General features: G+C 49.4%; 1 protein-coding gene and 1 long non-coding RNA gene across 6 annotated transcripts in view; one reads left to right on the forward strand and one right to left on the reverse strand.

Moving 5' to 3' along the window:
• The first annotated feature begins 45 nt into the window (after positions 1–45).
• Positions 46–10349, forward strand: LOC132252450 (uncharacterized). The gene is made up of 2 exons (XR_009464370.1): positions 46–924; positions 6475–10349. It is a non-coding gene; the product is annotated as an uncharacterized LOC132252450 (long non-coding RNA).
• The window catches only part of CEP250 (centrosomal protein 250), a 128512-nt gene continuing 112249 nt past the window's right edge, over positions 3913–20175 (reverse strand). For 4 of the 5 annotated variants that reach the window (XM_014598380.3, XM_019485560.2, XM_019485558.2 and 1 more), the window contains 4 exons: positions 13680–13835; positions 13282–13395; positions 13051–13098; positions 3913–6501 (listed from right to left, as the gene is read on the reverse strand). In XM_014598380.3, coding sequence (XP_014453866.2) covers positions 6208–6501; positions 13051–13098; positions 13282–13395; positions 13680–13835 — 612 coding nt within the window. In that variant the 3' untranslated portion in view covers positions 3913–6207. Of the gene's footprint in view, positions 6502–13050; positions 13099–13281; positions 13396–13679; positions 13836–16508; positions 16606–20175 lie in introns of those variants that run through there. The other variant, XR_009464367.1, reaches the window with a different exon arrangement.

The raw sequence follows: 20175 nt of genomic DNA on the forward strand, positions 1-20175 counted from the left end.
CCGCGCCTGCGCCGCCCCCCTCACCGCACGGGGCGGGGCGGGGCGGGGCGGGGGCGGGCCGGCCGCGGGGGTCATCGCGTCTGGTCCTTAGAGCTGGGGCGGCAGTGCCGGGGGAGGGCCCCGCCTCCGCCGGAAACGGGGCCGACCAGCTGCTGGGCAGCCCGGAGTTGCTGCCGCGGAGGCGCGCAGCTGCCCCGGGGTTGCCGGGCCGCGTCTGAGGCTGAGATGCAGCTAGCGGCGGGGGCCGTTAGTTACAGCGGTGCTTCTCGCCCTTTGAGCAGCGCTAGGAAATGCGGGCCCGGAGCTGCTTCTGCTCCTGTTTTGACTACAGAAAAATAACAGCGCCGCTTTCCTGTTGCCCGAAACCTAGATCAAACAGGTGAAATCTCGCTTTATCTTGTGTTCCTGCTTGCGCGCCTAGCAGCGGGGCCCCGCAGCGCTCTTGGAAGATCTCGAGACACCCCACGGAGTGCGAGGAACGGCTGCACTAAAGGCTCAGCTTGAAAGTGAAAAGAAAGGCGAATATCTGGCGTCTTTATTTTTTTCACTCAAAAATGGCAAAAAGGGAGTATGACTTGCCAACTGGAACCTATATTAAAACCATTTCATGTTCTGGACAATTGTATCTTATTAACGTTTTTCCCTGTGAGGGTCATACTTTTCTGTGCCCTTGTAGCTCTCAGAGGTACAGTCTGTATTTGTAAGTATGTGTGTTTCCATGATACATGTCTAGAATACCATTTTAAATGCATGGTATTTTATTTCCTTTTTCTACAGAAGAACTTTGAAGTGGCAGCATAATTTTCATACTCCAGTCTGAACTTTAATTTGACAACACAATGTCACCTGATGGGGGAACAGTGTTATCAACCACTTCTTTTGGGAGACTTGATAAATCTAGTCATAAAGAGACCTTTGAATTAGGTGAGTGGAAACCAGATTTCACCTTTTGTAAGTGCCACAGCTTCTGGTGCTCTGCAGGCCTTAATGGGGTGATTTTCAACTAGGTTGCCATATGATCCTGGAGTGCTGTGAGATGCTTTCAAGGGTGCCGCAGGGTGCCATGGAATAGTAGCAGTGTTAGGCATACAAATACGATTTGCAAGATAAAACCAGAGCTTTTCAAGCTAGGGTCCATGGTGTTAGAAACATTCTAACTTGCTGTGGTCTTTCTGAGTTCTTTGCAATGGAAGAATTGCTCTTCTGCATTTCCACAGCGGGGAAAAAAAGTAAAAATTAAGAGGTGGCATTTTCCAAGGGTAGAGTGCTGTTTAAGTCCAATTTTAAATCATTTCAGAAAGCTCTACAGAAAGGGCATTCTGATTTAAATAGTTTCTCTTGTTTTCAGTTAAGATTATTTGTTCCTACTCTAGCCCTACTCCACAACCCATCATGTCAAGTGTAATGCAACTGCGAATGGCCTTGTGACTAGAGCAGGGGTCGTCAACCGGGGGTACGTGTACTCCTGGGGATACTTGGTAAGGTCCTGGGAGGTACATGTGGATGGGTGGGGATGGAGCACTGCCACCCGCCACCCCACACCACTGCCTCCCAGAAGCAGGAATGGGGGGTGGGGGGTCAGCAGTGCCTCTGCAGGCCACGCAGGCACTGCCCAGCCGGCCAGATGCAGAGCAGGATGGGGAGGAGCTTGCACGCGGCAACTGCCCTCACCACTCTGTGGTGCTGCTGCTCCACGTCCAGTGATGCGCCACCCCTCTCCGCTCTGGATCCAGCTGCTGGAGGTACGCTTATTAAATAAGGTTGAAAATCCCTGGACTAGAGTGATGATTCTCAAGCAGGGTACCATAGGATACTGCACAGTATTAACGTTGTTCAGTGGGCCTACAGATTATTTACAAGATAAACCCAGAGATTTCAAATAGGAATCTATAGTGTCAAAAACGTTCTATTCTATTGTGGTTTTTCTGAGTTCTTAGCAACAAAATTGTTCTATTATTTTTCTGTAGTCAAGAAATAAGCAAAAGCAAAGAGAGGGTATTCCTGAGGGGGAAGGAAATGGAGTTAAAAAAGGTTGAGAACCACTGGACTAGAACTTGGGTGTACCTGGGTCCTGTTTCTGGTTCTGCCTCTGGCCTGTTGAAGGACTAGTTGCTAGCCCTTTATGTCTCAGTTTTCTCATTTGAAAACCAGGGATAATGATACTGACTTTTGTAATGTGCTTTAAGGTATAGTGACTGAAAAGTACTAAATAAGGAATGAGAATGTTTTATCATAGGGTTGGAAGAGATCAAAGATCATCTCGGCCAACCCCCATGAATGCAGAAATGCTGCATCCAATTCACTCTTAGCCAATACTTATCTCATTTCTTGGACACTTCCAGTGAAGAGGATCTTGCTACTTTCCTGAGCCTTCTATTCCTCTACCTTACCATTCTAACAGGGGAAATTTTTCCTGAGATCTAATCTAAATCTACTTTGTTGCAGTTTAAAACCATTGTTCTACTTCTTGCCCCCTGCAGTATGGGGGAACAATTGTTTTCCCTCTCTCCTTGATGGCAGCCTTTCAGATAGTTGAAAACTCCTACTGTGTTTCCTCTAATCACCTTGTCTGCAAGCTGTATATGCCTGGTTCTCTCAGGGTTTCCTCACACAGCTTGCTGTCTAACCCATTTATCAGCCGCCTATAAATTTATCAGCTGCCCATTTATCAGCTGCCTATAAATTTATTAGGGGAGGTCAATGGGGAATAGGGGAAGCGCTGTTTACTAAGGCGCCCCGGGGAGTGACTAGGAATAACTGGTGTAAACTAGTTGAGAGTGGATTTAGGTTAGATATTAGGAAGAAATTTTTCACAGTAAGGGTGGCCAGGATCTGGAATGGGCTTCCAAGAGAGGTGGTGCTATCACCTATCTGGAGGTCTTCAAGAGGAGGCTAGATAGTCACCTGGCTGGGGTCATCTGACCTCGGTCCTATTTCCTGCCAGGGGCAGGGGATCAGACACAATGCTCCATTGTGGTCCCTTCTGACTCTACAATCTATGAATCATTTTTATTGCCTGCCTCTGGATCCTCTTTAATTTCTTCACATCCTTCTTAAACCAGAGTCCAGAACTGCATGCAGTATTCCAGATGAGGCCTAAGCAGTGTCAGGTAGAGTGGCATTGGTCTGTCTCTAGCCCAGCTCTTTAATCTACCTGATGATGATGACCCTGAGGTCCTTCCAACCCTAGGATTTTAAGAAATATTTTTTATCCTCTAAAGTGTTTGCAGTCTTTACCAGCTTTATGTCAACTGCAAACCTGATCAGCAAACTATTCTGGCACCCAAGGATGTCTTTTTACACATACTGGAGGGGAGAGGCACTTTAATTAGCACAGCTCCAAGAGTTGCTTTAATTAAAGCGCCCAGTGTCTTGTGTATTCAGTGCTCTGTGTTTCAAAATGGCGGCAGGGGGACTTTTAACTAAGCTTGTTTGACAAACTTTAGTTAAAGCCCCCCTCTGCCATTTTGAAGCATGGGGATGGATACACAAGATGTAGAGGCTACTGGAGTTGGCTAATTAGCATGTTCTAGCAGACTCAATTAATTGAGTCTGGCTGTAATTAGAGTGTGTCAGCAGTGTCCCTACATGTCTATAGGCATACTCCAAAGCACTGACAATCATACCAAATGGATCCAGACTATGCCAGGACAAGAAATGTAAAACCTGCCAATACATCTCCATCAGTCCCACAATAACTGTATACCACAACAGAAGCATCACCATTCCTGTATCTTACACCTTCATCTCCAGAAATGTAATATATCTCATCCAGTGCACAAAATGCCGTAATGGAAAATATGTAGGAGAAAACAAACAACTGCATACCAGAATGAAAACACACGGAAAATCCATCAAAGACAAAAATATCCAATTACCTGTGGGGGCACGCTTCTCACAAGACAATCACTCTTTCTCCAGTCTCTCAGTTTTAATCCTCAAAGGGAATTTACAAAACACCTTTCATAGACAAGCCTACGAACTTCACCTCATAAATCTACTGGATATAAACAATCATGGACTTAATATAGACATTGTATTTATGACACATTACAACCTGCCTGACATCTGACTCACCAGGTATCTTGCCTTCAGCTGAACACTTGCATTTCTTCACACTTTTCCCTCCCTTTCTCCCCCCTGCCCTTCTATCTCTATCCTTTGTCTTCCAGACTTCCACTCACTTGCATCTTCACAGACTTCTTGTTTACTTTAGCTCCTTTCTACCGTGGAGAACTCAGAACAACAGCAGTCTCCCAATGCCTAAAGAAGTGTTTGTGCCCAAAAGCTTGCAAAGAACTTTTTTCCCCACCTATTTAGTTGGTCTAATAAAAGAAACCATATCTACCCAAAGAACCTTGCCTGCCAAAGCGTACTAGTAAGTGTGTTAAACAGCACTGGACCCAGGGCCGACCCCTGTGAAGCCCCACTTGAAATTTCCTGCAATTCTGACATTGATCCATTTATCCCTTTGCTTGCAGTTATTGAGCTGTCTCTACCATACCCTAATTCTACATAGCTCACATTTCTCCAGTTTACTTAATGTGGTCTAGAACTTTAACTAAAAGCCCTATTAAATTCCAGATATAATATGTCCATTACATTCCCTTCATCTCCCCAACTAGTTATTGTGTCAAAGAAGAGCCAGTTGGTTTGGCATGATTTGTTCTTAAATCCATGCTGGCTGCTACAGATCAGCTTTTCATCCTCCAGATGTTTACAAGTTGACATTTTTAAAGCTTGCTTCAGCAACTTCCCTGGTATTGAAGTCAGCCTGACTAGTTCATAATTCCCTGGAATCTCCTTTTTCAAAGATGGGCACTACATTAACTTTTTTCTTATCCTTTGAAACCTCATCTTTCTCCCATTAATTTAGAAAAATTGCCAACAGCTCAGAGATCTCTTCAGTGCCTGTGATAAATTTTGTCTGGCCTTGCTGACTTAAATTCATTCAAGTTAGTCAAAGCTCTCTCTAGATATCATCATCTCAGCCTTTCCACATCTTTGCCATCTAAAGATTATATACATATCAACAACACTGAGTTTGGTGTTAAAGTCATAAATATATTTTAAGTTAATATCTTTTAAAGAAAAAAAGATATAAAAATAAATGGTAACACTGTCAAAAAGATTAAAATATTATTTGTCAAAGACAGTAAAATATTTTTTACTTTTCCATCACTGTATATTCCTTGGATTTAAAAGTGTTATTCCCAGGGCAACTTTATCTGAATTTTTTTTTTCCCTTATGAATTTTTATTTTACTATCTTCTTGTGTAGATAGAGATGTTTCACATTTTGCTTTGCCACCCCACCAGGTAACCTCCAAAGAGCTATCAGTTTCCTTTCGGTACTTGGAAATTGCTTGACTATATGCTACTTTGGTACAGTGCTTGCATGTGGAATTAGGTTTTCCCAGGCACATCTCCACGTGAGTGGAGCTTCTTGTTTTATAATGTACTGAATCAGGCTGTAGCTCTGAGAGCAGTCTGGAATATACGAATTGCCCTACTAGTTCAACATTTAGTTCCATAGCCTATTTCAGACTACTGCCAGCACTAGCTGCTTTGAAGGTACAGGAAACCCCCTTGGAATGTGCTGCTCCAAATAAAGTATTTTCCTCATCCTGTTATTTTGTGCCTTGGAGCCTGAAATGTTAGATCTTTCTCACATGCTGTTTGTTTGGTAAATTACTATACTCTTGCCTGTGCCTCCCAGGTGACCTTCAGACCCACTGTGTCAGAGCTGAGAAGAAAAATTCAATTCATGCACAAGCAATGAGCCTTTGTCCCAAACCCCATCCCTGTATGTACTCCCTGGACATCTCTCGTCTCTAATCACTCCCCAGAGTACTCTCTATGAACATGTTACTGTGCAACCTGAAAAGTTCCTGTGTTGCACATATAGGTTTTAAGAACAGAAAATAGCCATATCCAGACTAGTTCCATCCTCCTGTGGGCAACAATCAGTTGGGTGGTGCACTGTTCTTGAGAATCAGTGTTTTGGATGGGACCTTGACAGATTGCAGCCAGGTCAGTGTAAATCATCACATTTTTCAATGCTACCACTGTAGCTCTGAAAGAGATGCGAGTCTCTGTTATACTTGCCTGGTGCTGTTGAGGATGGAACTACCAGACAAATTTCAAGCCTTACTTGGTTTCAGGTGTAAGCCACTTGTTGAACATGGATTCAGCCCCCTACTTCCTGCTACCTCAGTCCACCCTGTTGGGCTGCTCTTGGCGTTGAATCCAGTAGGTGTTTCTCTGGAGACTGGCTATCCCATTCCAGAGCTGTCAAAATCAAGTTGTAGTTCAAAGATTCATCCAGCTTTTCAGTTTCAATTTCTAGCACAGTAGCTTTGGGGTCCCTGGCTACAGCTGCTAAGGAATGAGAGAGCTCCTGGTGCAAGCCTGAGAGCTCCTGGCTTGTTTTGGCACAGCACTCAATGTAGTCCTGCTTCTGCTTCCGCTCCAGCACTAGCTGCGTCTTCAGAAGGGACACCTGAAGAAAAAGGATAGTCCAAGCTCAATCAGTCAGAAGCAAGGAGACAAGAACTGCCATTCTGGATGAGACTAAAGGAGATATGGATCCTGTCAACATGAGAATAGTTGAAGTTCACTATTGTATAGCCTGCTTTTGGCTTTTTAAAATTTAATTTGCATTTTCCTTTCTCTATTTTGATGAGGTGATTGACATTCTCCTCAGCAGACCCTGTTTCCCAGGTTCCCACCCTCAATTTCTTCAGCTCCTGCCCCCAATAGCCTCATGAGTCACCAGCATGTAAGTCCACTTTGCAATGTTCTCACCCCCTTAGGTGGTGTTAGGGTAGCTTGTTATGTTTAATGCTTTGAAGTTGCACTTGCTTATAGTATTGTTTAAATTTAGCCTTATTTAATAACTGCTTAAGTTTTGTCCTTATTAATTTTTTTTTTTTTATTATTAGCTGGCTTTGAGTTGTTTTGGTAGAGCTCATAGGTGCTCATTATATCTTTTCTTTTTTATCATGGTGAGTTTTGTTAACATAAGGCAATGGCCTTGTTACCAGCTCCAATTAATTGAACTTGGCACTAACCAGTTGATTCAGAGGGATGAAAGCATTGGATATATTAATGAAAGGTGATAAGGGAGACCAATGGACAATGCCCAAAGTAACACACCAGAAAAAGGCCAAATTAAGAGGCATGCTTGCGATGGGTCTGTTCATAGATTCATAGATGTTAGGGTCGGAAGGGACCTCAATAGATCATCAAGTCCGACCCCCTGCATAGGCAGGGAAAAGTGCTGGGTCTAGATGACCCCAGCTACATGGTTATCTAACCTCCTCTTGAAGACCCCCAGGGTAGGGGAGAGCACCACCTCCCTTGGGAGCCCGTTCCAGACCTTGGCCACTCGAACTGTGAAGAAGTTCTTCCTAATGTCCAATCTAAATCTGCTCTCTGCTAGCTTGTGGCCATTATTTCTTGTAACCCCCGGGGGCGCCTTGGTGAATAAATACTCACCAATTCCCTTCTGTGTCCCCGTGATGAACTTATAGGCAGCCACAAGGTCGCCTCTCAACCTTCTCTTGCGGAGGCTGAAGAGGTCCAGGTGCCACAGTCTCTCCTCATAGGGCTTGGACTGCAGGCCCTTAACCATACGAGTGGCCCTTCTCTGGACCCTCTCCAGGTTATCCTCATCCCTCTTGAAGTGTGGTGCCCAGAATTGCACGCAGTACTCCAACGGTGGTCTGACCAGCGCCCAATAGAGGGGAAGTATCACCTCCTTGGACCTATTCGTCATGCATCTGCTGATGCACAATAAAGTGCCATTGGCTTTTCTGATGGCTTCGTCACACTGCCGACTCATGTTCATCTTAGAGTCCGCTAGGACTCCAAGATCCCTTTCCACTTCCGTGCCACTCAGCAGGTCATTCCCTAGGCTGTAGGTGTGCTGGACATTTTTCCTCCCTAGGTGCAGCACTTTGCATTTCTCCTTGTTGAACTGCATTCTGTTGTTTTCTGCCCACTTGTCTAACCTGTCCAGGTCTGCTTGCAGCTGTTCCCTGCCCTCCGGCATGTCCACTTCTCCCCATAGCTTTGTGTCATCTGCAAACTTGGACAGAGTACATTTCACTCCCTCGTCCAAGTCACTGATGAAGACATTAAAGAGTATCGGTCCAAGGACCAAGCCCTGTGGGACCCCACTGCCCACACCCTTCCAGGTCGAAGCCGACCCATCCACCACGACTCTCTGGGTGCGACCCTCCAGCCAATTCGCCACCCACCGGACTGTGTAGTCATCCACGTCACAGCCTCTTAACTTGTTCACCAGTATGGGGTGGGATACCGTATTGAAGGCGTTCCTGAAGTTTAAGTATACGACATCCACCCCTACTCCTGCGTCCAGGTGTTTCATAACCTGGTCATAAAAAGAGACTAGATTGGTCAGGCACGATCTGCCTGCCACGAACCTGTGCTTGTTTCCCCTCAGCATAATTTTTCCTGCCGGGCTCTCACAAATGTGAGCCTTGATCATTTTTTCAAAGACTTTGCCAAGGATGGAGGTGAGACTGACTGGCCTATAGTTGCCCGGGTCCTCCTTCCTCCCCTTCTTGAAAATGGGGACCACATTGGCCCTTTTCCAGTCCTCCGGGACTTGGCCCGTGCGCCACGAGCGTTCAAATATTCCCGCCAGTGGCTCTGCAATGATGTCGGCCAGTGCCTTCAGCACCCTCGGATGGAGCTCATCCGGGCCTGCCGACTTAAAGGCATCCAGTTCTTCCAAGTGACTCTGCACCATCTCAGGGTCTACGCATGGTAGTCTGGCGCCTTGCTGCTGCCTCTCTACAACCCCAGTGAGAGACTTGTCGTGCCCCTCACTTAGGAACACTGAGGCAAAGAACTCGTTGAGGAGTTCAGCCTTGTCCCCCCTGTCCGTCACCAATTGTTTCTGCCCATTTAATAGGGGTCCTATTCCTCCCTGGGCCTTCCTTTTACTCCCTATATATCTAAAAAACAATTTCTTGTTGTCCTTTACTTGGGATGCCATCCTCAGCTCCATGGTAGCTTTGGCCCGTCTAACTGCCTCCCTACAAGCACGAGCAGAGGAGGTATATTCGTCTTTGGTGATCTCTCCCTGTTTCCACTTTTTATGTGCTCCCCTTTTGGCCCTTAGGCTGCCCTGGATTTCTGTGGTCAGCCAGGGAAGCCTCCTGGCCCCTTTCTCTCTTTTACCCCGCATGGGGATCGTCTCGCTTTGTGCCCGAAGGATCATTTCCTTAAGGCACAGCCACCCTTCTTGGACTCCCATCATTTCAAAACTCCTACGTTGCAGTGCGTCCTTGACTAATCGCCCGAGTTCATTTAAATCAGCTTTCCTAAAGTCTAGCACTTTCACCCTACTAGTTACCTTACCCACTCGCTGTCTTATGGTGAATTCTATTATTAGGTGATCACTGTCCCTCAGGTGACCACCGATCTGTAGGTCCCCTACCATGTCATCCCCCGTTGCCAATACCAGATCCAGTATGGCATTCCCCCTAGTGGGACCATGTACCTCCTGTGTCAGGTGGAGGTCCTGTACACAGGTTAGAAACCTGCGTGAGCGGTGGGACTTTGCCGTCTGTCTCCCAGCAGCTGTCCGGGTAGTTTAGGTCCCCCATGACTACCGCCTCTTTAGCTTTTATGGTCTCCGTGAGCTGCCTCAGGAGCCCCGCATCTATTTCTTCCCCTTGGTGTGGGGCTCTGTAGCAGACCCCTACCACCAAATCCCTTTCTCCTTGCCCCCCATGTAGCCTAACCCACAATTCTTCTACTTCCTCATCCTTGGATTCCGTCTTGATGAGGGTTGACGTATATTGCTCATTGACATAGAGCGCAACCCCTCCCCCTTTTTTCCCCACCCTGTCCTTTCTGTACAATCTATAACCCTCAATATGTACCGCCCAGTCGTGGGATGAATCCCACCAGGTTTCTGTTAGCCCTACTGTTAGACAAAGGAATATGCGGGCGAGATAAAAGATGGACAATATGTTGGCTGCAGAGAGACCAATCCAAAAGCAAAGAGTCAAAGGAGTGAAGTTGAAGAAAAGCATAAAAGTGGGGAGCAAGAAAGTTTGTCATCATTGTTATCATAAATCCAGCCTTTAACACCTGTCTGGACTGTCCGACCGTACGACGTACCCTTTGCTTCCAGGAACTGAGTGGCTGTCTTTTTTGTTGAGCAAAGTAACATCTGGGATTGGGTGAGATTATTGTACTGAATATTTTTCTCTTTCTGAATACAGAAACTGCTAAGATAATACTTGTTGTACTAATAAAGTTAAACTTTGATTTTTGGACACCAAGTTGTCCAAGACTTTGATTTTAGGACACCGAGTTATCTGCATTCTTATCTCACGTTCCATTTAAGGGTTAATTGTGCTTTAATGATCCCTAAGCACTATTTGGTGGACAATGGTGCAAACAGTGGCTGAAGTAAGGGGACATAAGTGTCTAACCTTGCTAGGGTAGGCTGTAAGCCAACAAACTTGGGGAAATGCTATAATAAACTAAGATATAATTCATATCATCCACTTCCAAACTCAGAGGGGAAGGGCTGGGGCACAATGAGATCTTCAAAGAAAGCTGATATATATAGGGTGCACAGGCATGGACTTGGAATATAAACAAATAGAAATTACTTAATCAGCTACCAGGATTCTTTAAAATGTGTTATCAGTAGGAATATTTGGCAGTGGATGCGCTTCAAGCACTTAGCTGAGAGAAATTTTGTTCCAAATTTGCCTTTTTTCTCCTTGTAAGGCCCAGGTACAGATGACATGCACTACATTTGACAGTGCTTTGAAAGTTACCTGGCCTGCAGACAATGGCAGGCGTGGATCCAAAACCCTACAGCAACAACCTCCACCAAAAGCATTCTGTATACTTTCTGAATCTACTTAAGTTTCTTCCTTCCTCCAGACTCAGGGCTGATAATGGGGAAAAACTACAGAACTCCCCCCCCCCCAAAGTTTATGGGTTTCTGGAATGGCAGAGTACTAGGATGGGACCCTGGCAGATCATCATGATCAAGTCAGTGGACACCAAGAGGATTGAGGGGAATGCTTGCAGTGCCCAACAGCAACACTGACACTGAAACAAGCATGAGTCCAAAACTGCTTACCTTAGCAGGGACTGAAACCTGGTGCCCACATGGAACCATGTAAGGAACCCAGCAGAAATAGTAAAGGTAGCCATTTTAACAGGCTTCATCAAAGTGCTGTCTTCAGTCCCACAGCTGAGCTCTGCTGTGCCTGGTGGGGCTTAAAACTCTTATATGAATTTATTTATAACCTTGAAAGTAAAAAAGTGCCAGTGCCTGCTGAGGATATTCTTTCCAGTTCCCTAAATTCTCTCCAAGTGCATACCAGAGTCTAATCCTGCTATAACCCCACTAATCACCACAAGGGGCTATGGTGCCAGCAATACCTTTGCATTTAATATTCCCATTCTACGTCCAGGACATGGAGGCCCTGGGAAGAGGAGATTCTTTAGAAGCTTGTTGGAAGAGTAAGATGGAAAAGGGTTCAAAGGGAAATGGAGATAAGTGAGGAGATGGGCTTGACAGGAGCACGCTGAGCCTCTTGGTCTCTTCTCTCAGTGGTGGACTGACAGGTTGCTCTCTCTCGTCCCAGAGCATTTCAAACTTTCCGAATGCAGAGACTTCTCCCTAATGTGGATCACCATCTACTGCTTGGGCCTAGATCAGGGGTGGGCAATTATTTGGGCTGGAGGGCCTCTTAAGGAGTTTTGGTGAACTGGTGCAGGTTGGGGGGAGGGAGGTGACCCAGCCCTGTGGTGGGGAGAGGGGTGCAATTGATCCTATCCAACCCTGAGCTGTTTGCCCCACACCCACCACCAGGGGTGCCGGATGGAGTGGGTGGAGGCCAGCCCAGGACTCCACTTCCTGGGCAGGATGCACTCAGTCAGGCAGATGGAATGGGGCTGTGGGCGGGTGGAGAGTAGCATCCAGGAGTTGGATGGGCAGGTAGTGCCAGGACTGTAGGGTGGTGACAGTGTGGGGGCTGGGGCCCAGAGCAGAGCTGCAATCCACTTCCCACCTGTGGTAGGTGCTGGTTCCACAGGCGGGGAGATTAGGGGAGTGGACTGCAGTTCTGCCCTGGCCCTGTACTTCCACTATTCCGTGATCCCAGCCCTAGTTCTGCCTGCCCTTCCTGCTCCCGGATGCTGCTCCCCACCCACCCATGGCCCCATCTCATCCACCTGGCTGAGCATGCGCTGCCTGTGCAGGTCTTGGGCTGGTCTCCATGGAGATCCCGCCTGCCTGCTCTTTATGACAACAGCAGTCAGGCAGAGAGAGCTGCTTCCATGGGGGCTGCTAGGAAACCCAGTTACACCACTGCACTGCCCCTGCCCTGCACCCTGGGCTGCCTGCACCTAGACTGCCCCCTGTGACTGAGCCAGGCAGGGCCAAGGGACCCGCTGGAGGCTGGATAAAAATCCTTGGCAGGCAAGATACGGCCCATGGGTCATATTTTGCCCACTCCTGGCCTAGATGAACATGGTCTTTGGAAGATGGCTGAGAAGTCTAATCAACTAGACAGAGGGTACTCCCGGGCTAATCAGTCATAAAGCAACTGATTGGAAACATCCTTAAAAGGGCTGAGGTAGAGAATGTGCCAATTCTCCTCACCCATCTCCAAATCTGGATAGGCACAAAAGTGCATGCTCTGTCACACTTGCTTCATGTTGACTGAATATCTGAGACAACAGGCACTGAATAAAACTTAGTTCCCACAAGCTGTGCTTCATTAGGGCCTGGCCAATACCCCAGTGCTGCAAGCTTTGTCATTACTGTGTTTTACTAGACACTGTTTGAAACCCGGTGCTGAAAGCTTCCTTGCTCCTATGCCTGACAAGTGACAAGCTAGCATGCCCATGTTTTGAGCTTCCTCCCTACCATGTCACACTGGGACTCAGCTGATACCTCTATACTCCAAAATTCTTCATTGCTGTGCCCCACCAGGAGCCAGTGCAGCACCCCAATGCAACAGGCTTCACTACTTCTTACCTGTTTCTGTAACCTGGCAAATTGCCTGTGGCAAGTGTGGGCTTCCTTCTGCGAAGAAATCACAAAGGAATTCTATTAGTCTGCCGTCTGCTTGGGGTAGTCTGCTAGGTCAAAATACATGGGACTCGGTGCTGCCCAAGGCCTCTTTTGAATCACCCAATAACGGTTTGAGGAGACTATGAAGTGTTCATGCCCTCCTGTGCTCAACTGAAAAAGAGATGCTGTTCAGACCTGTCCTGGACTGGGTGCCTTCTCCCGGCCAGCGCTGGACATGTGAAGCACACAGGCATCTGGAAGCGATGGGCCAGCACGTTCTTTCTTCAGCCTCCTCCGCTCACGCTCCGCCTGCATGCAGGAGATAGGAATAGGTCACAGAAATATGCCAGGAAGCAAGGAGCTACAGAACCAAAAGCACCAAAAAGGGCAGAGAAGGTTTTCACTCAGAAGTGGAGGAATCGGAAGAGATGGTACTGGAATGCCGGAGTGTGTGGGAAAGTAACAGGAGCAAGCAATGCCAAAGAACGCACATATGAGGGAAGAGGGTGAAACAGGACATGCCCAAATGACCAATGCTTCCATCCCACAATACTGAAGGTATTTTAGTCAATGACAACAGGAATTCATTTCACCTGCTCTAATGTCTTCGTCAGCTGGGCATTGAGTTGCTCCTGCTCAGTTTTGTCATGTTCCAGCCTTGCAATGGCTTGTTGCAGTTGTTCCAGCCGCTCTTGCAATAATTTCCTCTCTGCCCCTGATGCTGGCTGCTTCGCCTCCTCTTCCATTGCCTGATAAGTGTATAGACAGGCACCTGGGTAAGCTGGTATACTTTGTTTATTTTTGTATGTATTTAGTTATATACTTGTTCATTTGACTTATATGCTGCCTGTCCCAACAAGGGCTCAGAGTGGCTTATAATAAGAAAACAGACTAACTTAAAAACAGGAGAATGATAAGAGGATGCAAACAGAGAAACTAGCACATCAAGATAAAACAGAATCCCCCTAAACAACATCTCATCCTAGTTTTGTTTGGCAAATGCCTACCCAAATAAGCATTTTTATAGCACTTGCAAAAGATGTCTAGGCTCAGGCTATGACAAGCTTCAAGAAGTGAGTTCCAAAGCTGAGGAGCTACTGTGGAAAAAAGTGTCCCATGTGTTTTCACCTAATGGACTTGGCATACTGCTGGTGCTTGTAGGAAGTTGCCCTTGGCTGACCTTAGGGATTGCAATGGGGCATAAGGGAGAAGGTGATCCCTTAGCTATGTAGGGCTCAGGCCATTTAGGACCTTATAGGTCAAAACCAGCACCTTGAATTGTGCCCAGAAAGGTACTGGAACCCAGTGCATATTCTAGAGCACTGGAGTTATGAAGGCGGGCTGCCAAAGTTTGCACCAACTGCAGCTTCCAGATGATCTTCAAGGGCAGTCCTGTATTGTAGAGCACATTGCAGGGTCACAGCCTTCTCAGATGGAGTTGGTGAAAGGCACTCCTAGCCACAGCAGCCAACTAAAAATCCAGGTACAGTGAAGGATCCAGGCTGTGAATCTGAGTAAGAAGAAAGGCTGCACCCCATCAGTGATGTATGTCTCAGTCCCCTGCTCCCCAAATCATGTGGTCTGCTCACCATCATCACTTCTGTCTTGTCTGGATTCAGTTTCAGTTGGTTCACCTGCATCTAGTCCCCAACTGCAGTCAGGCACTAGGGAAGGACTGAGACTGTGGGGCCAGGGTCAGAAGAGCAGAAGCGGAGCTGGGTGTCACCAACATACTTAAGGCACTTCACTCCAAATTTCCACACAATCTGTTGCCCAGCAGCCTCATATACACATTGAACAGGAGGGGTGACAAGATGGAGCCCTGGCAGATGCCACAGGAAAGATTCCAAAGGTATGACAAGCACTTGCCCATCACCACCTACTGGGACCTCCCTGCTAGAAAAAAGCAGAACCAATTCAGAGTTGTCCCTTGAATATGCACCAGGTCCTGTAAATGCTTTATCAGCATCTCATGATCAGCTGTACCAAGAGCTACTGGAAGACTGAATAAGATCAGCAGGGCACAATTTCCCCTGCTGATCTCCAGGCAAAGGTCATTGACCAAGGTCACAAGTGCAGTGCTGTATCCAGGATAAAAGCTAGACTGAGAAGAGTCCAGGAAAAGGCTGGCATGTAGATGTAACTGGAGCTGTCAGGCAGCTACCTGTTTGCTGACCTCCAAAAAGAGGAGGTTAGAGACAGGGCAATAACCAGATGAATAATCAACATCAAGCGACAGCTTCTTGTGCAGATTTAAGAGCGTTTAGTACCCTGCCGTCTTGAAGGGAGGTGTTGACTAGAGGTGCACTGATAAAGATTTTTTTGGCCAATACTAATGGCTGCTTATTAACCAGCCATATTGGCTGATACCGATCCGATTGCCAATATGCAGCCCGGCAGCTTGGAGACCAGTGTCTGGCTGGTAAGTCTGTGGGGGCGAAGGGGCATGGGAGGGATGGGGAAGAGGCATTGGGGGGCACATTGAGGCCCCCACGGTGAGGGAGGGAGTGGTGCAGGGGCTGCCCAGGTGGGGCGGGGTGGGGCGTGGGACGGAGCTGTGGGAGGTTCATCTGGGGGCTACAGGGGATTGGAGGGGGCAGCTCCCAGCCATTGCATGCACCCCTGGGGGAAAAATAGGGGGCACGTGCCCCCTGGATTTGTGCATGAGGCTCGGGAGGGCTGTCTGCTGCAAGTTCTGGGCCGGGGGTTGCATCAACCTATTCCCAGCGGGGGGCTGGGCCAGGGCTGTGGTTGGGGCGGGCAGCAGCAGCACTGGGAGGGGTGGCTACACTGTGGGCTACAGCCACCCCAAAATTCACAGTAGCTCCCCTCCCAGCGTTGCCAATACCCACCCTCCTCCTGCCTGCCCCAAGCGCAGTCATGGTCCAGCCCCCCTGCCAGGAAGAGACCGGCGCAGGCCCCGTCCTGAACCCCAGCAGGCAGCCTGCTCTTGCCCTGCACACAAATCCGGGGTGCACATGCCCCCATGCCTCCGCCGGGGGTGTGTGGAACAGCTGGAAGCTGCCCCCACCCCCTTGCGCCCCCTGAAGGAGCTGCTTGCGACTCCATCCCAGGCCCTGCCCCAGCTGGGCAGTGCCTGTCCCACTCCCTCCCTCACCGTGGGGGCCTCAATCTGCCCGCCCCCGCCCCCCCCAATCATCTGCCTCCTGGTTCTGGGGGGACACCAGCAGCCGATCAACGATGGGAAGGTTCCCCCAGCGGCTGATCACCAACCCCAGAAGCGCTGGCAGCAAACCAAAAGTGCCACCAACAAAAACGGAAGTGCCATTGGCGCTTCGGGGGGGGGGGGGGGCACCGGCTGCCGCTCCCCACTCCCTGGCTGGTGAGGGCCAATTTCAGGGGGGCCTGTGTCCCCCCCATGCTCCTTCCCTCCTCCATGCCCCTTCCCCCCACAGACTTACCAGCCAGATGCTGCTCTTCCAGCTGCTGGGCTGCATTCCTGGCCGTGTGCACGTGTGTGTCTGGGCGCATGCAAGCTACATGTATTGGTGACATTGGCTACACCAACGAAAAAAAGAAGATTGCTGATAATATCAATTTTCCTTTTATCAGTGCTAATCTGATATGGACTGATATATCGGTGCATCTCTAGTGTTGACTGCCCATGCTAGCAGTAGCCCCAGTTTCCCCTGGCTGGCTTTTACAAGTCAGGATGGGGATGGTGGAACAGTGGCTCCAATCCCTGTTAGTTTAAAAGAGAAAAATGGCAGTGTTATACAGCTGCATGCTATTGTAGGCAGCTGAGTTAGTGCCAAATGCAAAGAAGTAAGCAGCCAGGGGAAGACACGGGCAGGAGCTACAAAGCTGCAAGGAACTGTCCTGAAGCAAGCTGCCTTGAAACAGGCTGCAAGGTGCTGAGCTCCAGGAAGCTAGTAACTAGTGCCTGCAGTATCGTTGAATAGGCTGCAACAGTGGAGTGGGCTTTTGATTACTAAGCTAAGGTGAGGCCCCTGTGCCCAGCTGAAAGGTCACATGACCAGAAGAGGTAGAGCCCAAGTTTGTATAGGTCTGGCTCCTGAGCTAGGGAAGACAGGGCAGTGTGGCCCTGAGTGTTGAAAGGAGGAGTCATATTTGCACACACACATCGTAAGAATACAGGCAACCCCTGCTTTGCGCTCTTAATGGGTTCCTGAAAAACCGAGCATTAAGCGAAACAAGTGTTAAATGAAACTGCAAGTATTTGACAACCCAAGATGGCAACCACAATTGTTTTTAATGACCCAAGATGGTAACTGTGAGTGTTATAACAAAACTCGCTGAGTGCTAACTGAAATCAGGTATCAATTTAAAATGAGTATTATAGTGAAGTGGCGCTAAGTGAAACAGTGTTAAACAGGGGTTGTCTGTAGGCTACTGAGGGGAAATCCACAGGCAAAGGAATGTACTCTGAAGAGCTGGTGGGAACCAGCTGATAGGTCAGGGGCAGGCAAAATATGGGCTGGGTCTGGCCTGCCAGGCGATTTCATCCAGCCAGCGGGCACCCACCAATTAACTGTATCCCACCCACCCTGCGTGCTTCACTTCCACCCTTGTGCAGGGAAAGGTCCCAGCCAGCATGCACAGCTTCCAGAAGGAGCTGCTGCCACTGCTGCAGCTGCTGGGGGACCTGCTTGGCTTCCCCGGCCTCCAGTGGTTCCTCCTTGTGTCCCTGCTGCGGTGCTCAATCTGGGCAGCAGGTATGGAATCTGTAGCTGGGTGGGAGCATGGGGCTGGGGCTGGCAGAAGTGCAGAGCCTGGGGCTCATGCCCAGCAGGCCAGTGGGAGCATAGAGCTCAAGTGGCCAGGGTGTGGGTATGTGGGGTGTGAGAGAGGGTATGAAGGGACCCCTCCCCACATGCCCCCCCATGGCATACAGCTCCTGCTGCTGGCAGCAGCAGGCGATGGGCCCTTGGGGTGCTCATGGCCCGCACAGATGCAGCCACCTGGCAGTGTGTGGCTCTGACCAGTTCCAGCAGCTGCACGTGACATGGAGCAGAGCCAGGTCGGCCTGCCTCTATCATATGAGACTCATGTTCAGCTCCTGCGACTCACATGCCCCTGGGGGGAAGCCCCTTGTGATGCAGCTTGTTGCCTTTCAAGCTCCCTGCCACCACATGCAGTGGAGTCCGGGAGTTATTTGAGCTGGAGGGCCTTAGCAAGTTTTGGTAAGCTGTTGAAGGCTGCAAGGATAGCCCCGCCCCTTGACAGATGCCTTGTCCCCTGGTCGCCATATTGGGACTGGAAGTCCCCTGTCTCCTGACCTTTGCCACCCGAAGTCCTTCCCTTTGGGAAGAGAGGGGTTGCCATTTGGGAACCAGAAAAAAAACAAATCATATTCTAAAAAAATCAAACATCTAATAGAACGTATTTTAATTTTATTTCAAAAAATATTTTTGTCCTGATTTATGTGTGTTTGCATAGTGTATATACTGGCAATTGCATAATAGCTCAAAATACAGTCTTACTCTTGTATATTGTGTGTGTGGAGTGTGTGGCTGGGGAATTTGTGCGTGTGTGGTGGGGTGTGTGGGAGGATGTGGGTGGGTGCAGAAGTATGGTGGGGGGATGTGAGTCTGTGTGGGGGTATGGTGGGGGGTGGGGTCTGTGGGAGGGTATGGGTTTGTGGGGGGGGGGGGGGGTTGTGTGGGTCCTTGGGAGTCCCCGGAGCCCCATGTGGTGGCAGCAAGGGGGACTGGCTCAGCCCGGCCCCATAACACAGCTCCTGTGCTCCCACCTGAGTCCCCAGCTGCACATGGTGGTAGTGAGCGGGACCAAACTGACCCAGCCCCATAGCGTGCAGTTTCTACACTTCTGCCCAAGTCCCCAGCTGCACATGGTGGCAAGGTGAGAGGCCAGTCTCACCCAGCCCCATAACATGCAGCTTCCTGCCCTCCCACCCAAGTCCCCAGCCACACGTGGCAGCAGGGTGTGGGGCAGTCCCACCCGGCCCCATAGTGCACAGCTTCTGCCGGCTTGGTGGGTCCCTTACCTGAATTTCCACTCTGGCAGGCAGGGAGGCTGGAAACAGCCACAGGTCATCAGGCAAAAGTCTCTGCCAGCTACATCCCATCCTTGCTCGCACGTGGGCAACCAGAGTTGCACCTCCTGCATGGAGAAGTCAGCTGGCAGAGGGGCAGCGAGGGCCAGGGCCCATGATAATTCTTTTGGCTTATGGAGGCGCCCTGCAGGCGGGATCCAGCTGGTGGGCCATATTTTGCCTGCCCCTGTCTTTGCCCAGGGGTGGGCAAAATACAGCCTGCCAGGCTGTTCTATCCACCCTGCGGGGCCCCTAAACATTTAGAAAATGAATTATCTGCAGGTGGCTACCTGTCAAAGACGACAAGACACCAGTGGTAAGACACCCAGCGGATGAGCAGCAAGGCCTGCCCTGCACCGCCCTGCCCTGCCCCCAGCTAGAAGCCTTTGTGGTTTCTGGCCTGGTGACCCTTTGGCTGTTCCCTGCCCTCCCACCATCCGAATGGAAATTTAGATAAGATCAGATGGAGGGAGGGGGAAAACCACTGTGATTTGCCCTTGCTGTGGGACCCAGGCTGGGCCAGATCCATGCCATGCCACATGGCATGGAGTCAGCAGGGCCCAGCAAGGAGGAAGGTGGGGAGCAGAAACTGCTGCAATCCACCCACACCACAGGCAGGTGGGGGGGCAGTGGGAAGCAGTGGTGAGCGGTGGCAGAAGAGGGGAGCAGCAGTGGGAAGTGGCAGCCGGTGGGGGGTGGGAGGAAATGGCAGTGGCTGGGAAGTGGCAGAAGCAGTGGCAGGTGAGCAGAAGGGAAAGTAGGGAAGTAGCAGGGGAGGGGTAGCGGTGGGCAGGAGCATGGGAGCTTGAACCGGTGCCCTTGGGCCAGCAGGTACCCAGAGTGGGCTGGCATGAGCACGGAGCCTGTGTACAGGGTCTGCCTGGCTGCATCGCATGAAGCTCTCACACAGTCCGCAAGGGCCGCATGCAATGGAGCCAGCAGCTGAGCCCCATCTCTCTCTCCCACCCCACCCACCATAACCCCACCCCCTCCCACAGCCCCCACCCGCATCCACATACTCCATACCGCTCCACACCTACTCACCATACCCA

The sequence above is a fragment of the Alligator mississippiensis genome, chromosome 9 (assembly GCF_030867095.1).
Source record: "Alligator mississippiensis isolate rAllMis1 chromosome 9, rAllMis1, whole genome shotgun sequence".
Lineage (NCBI taxonomy): Eukaryota > Metazoa > Chordata > Crocodylia > Alligatoridae > Alligator > Alligator mississippiensis.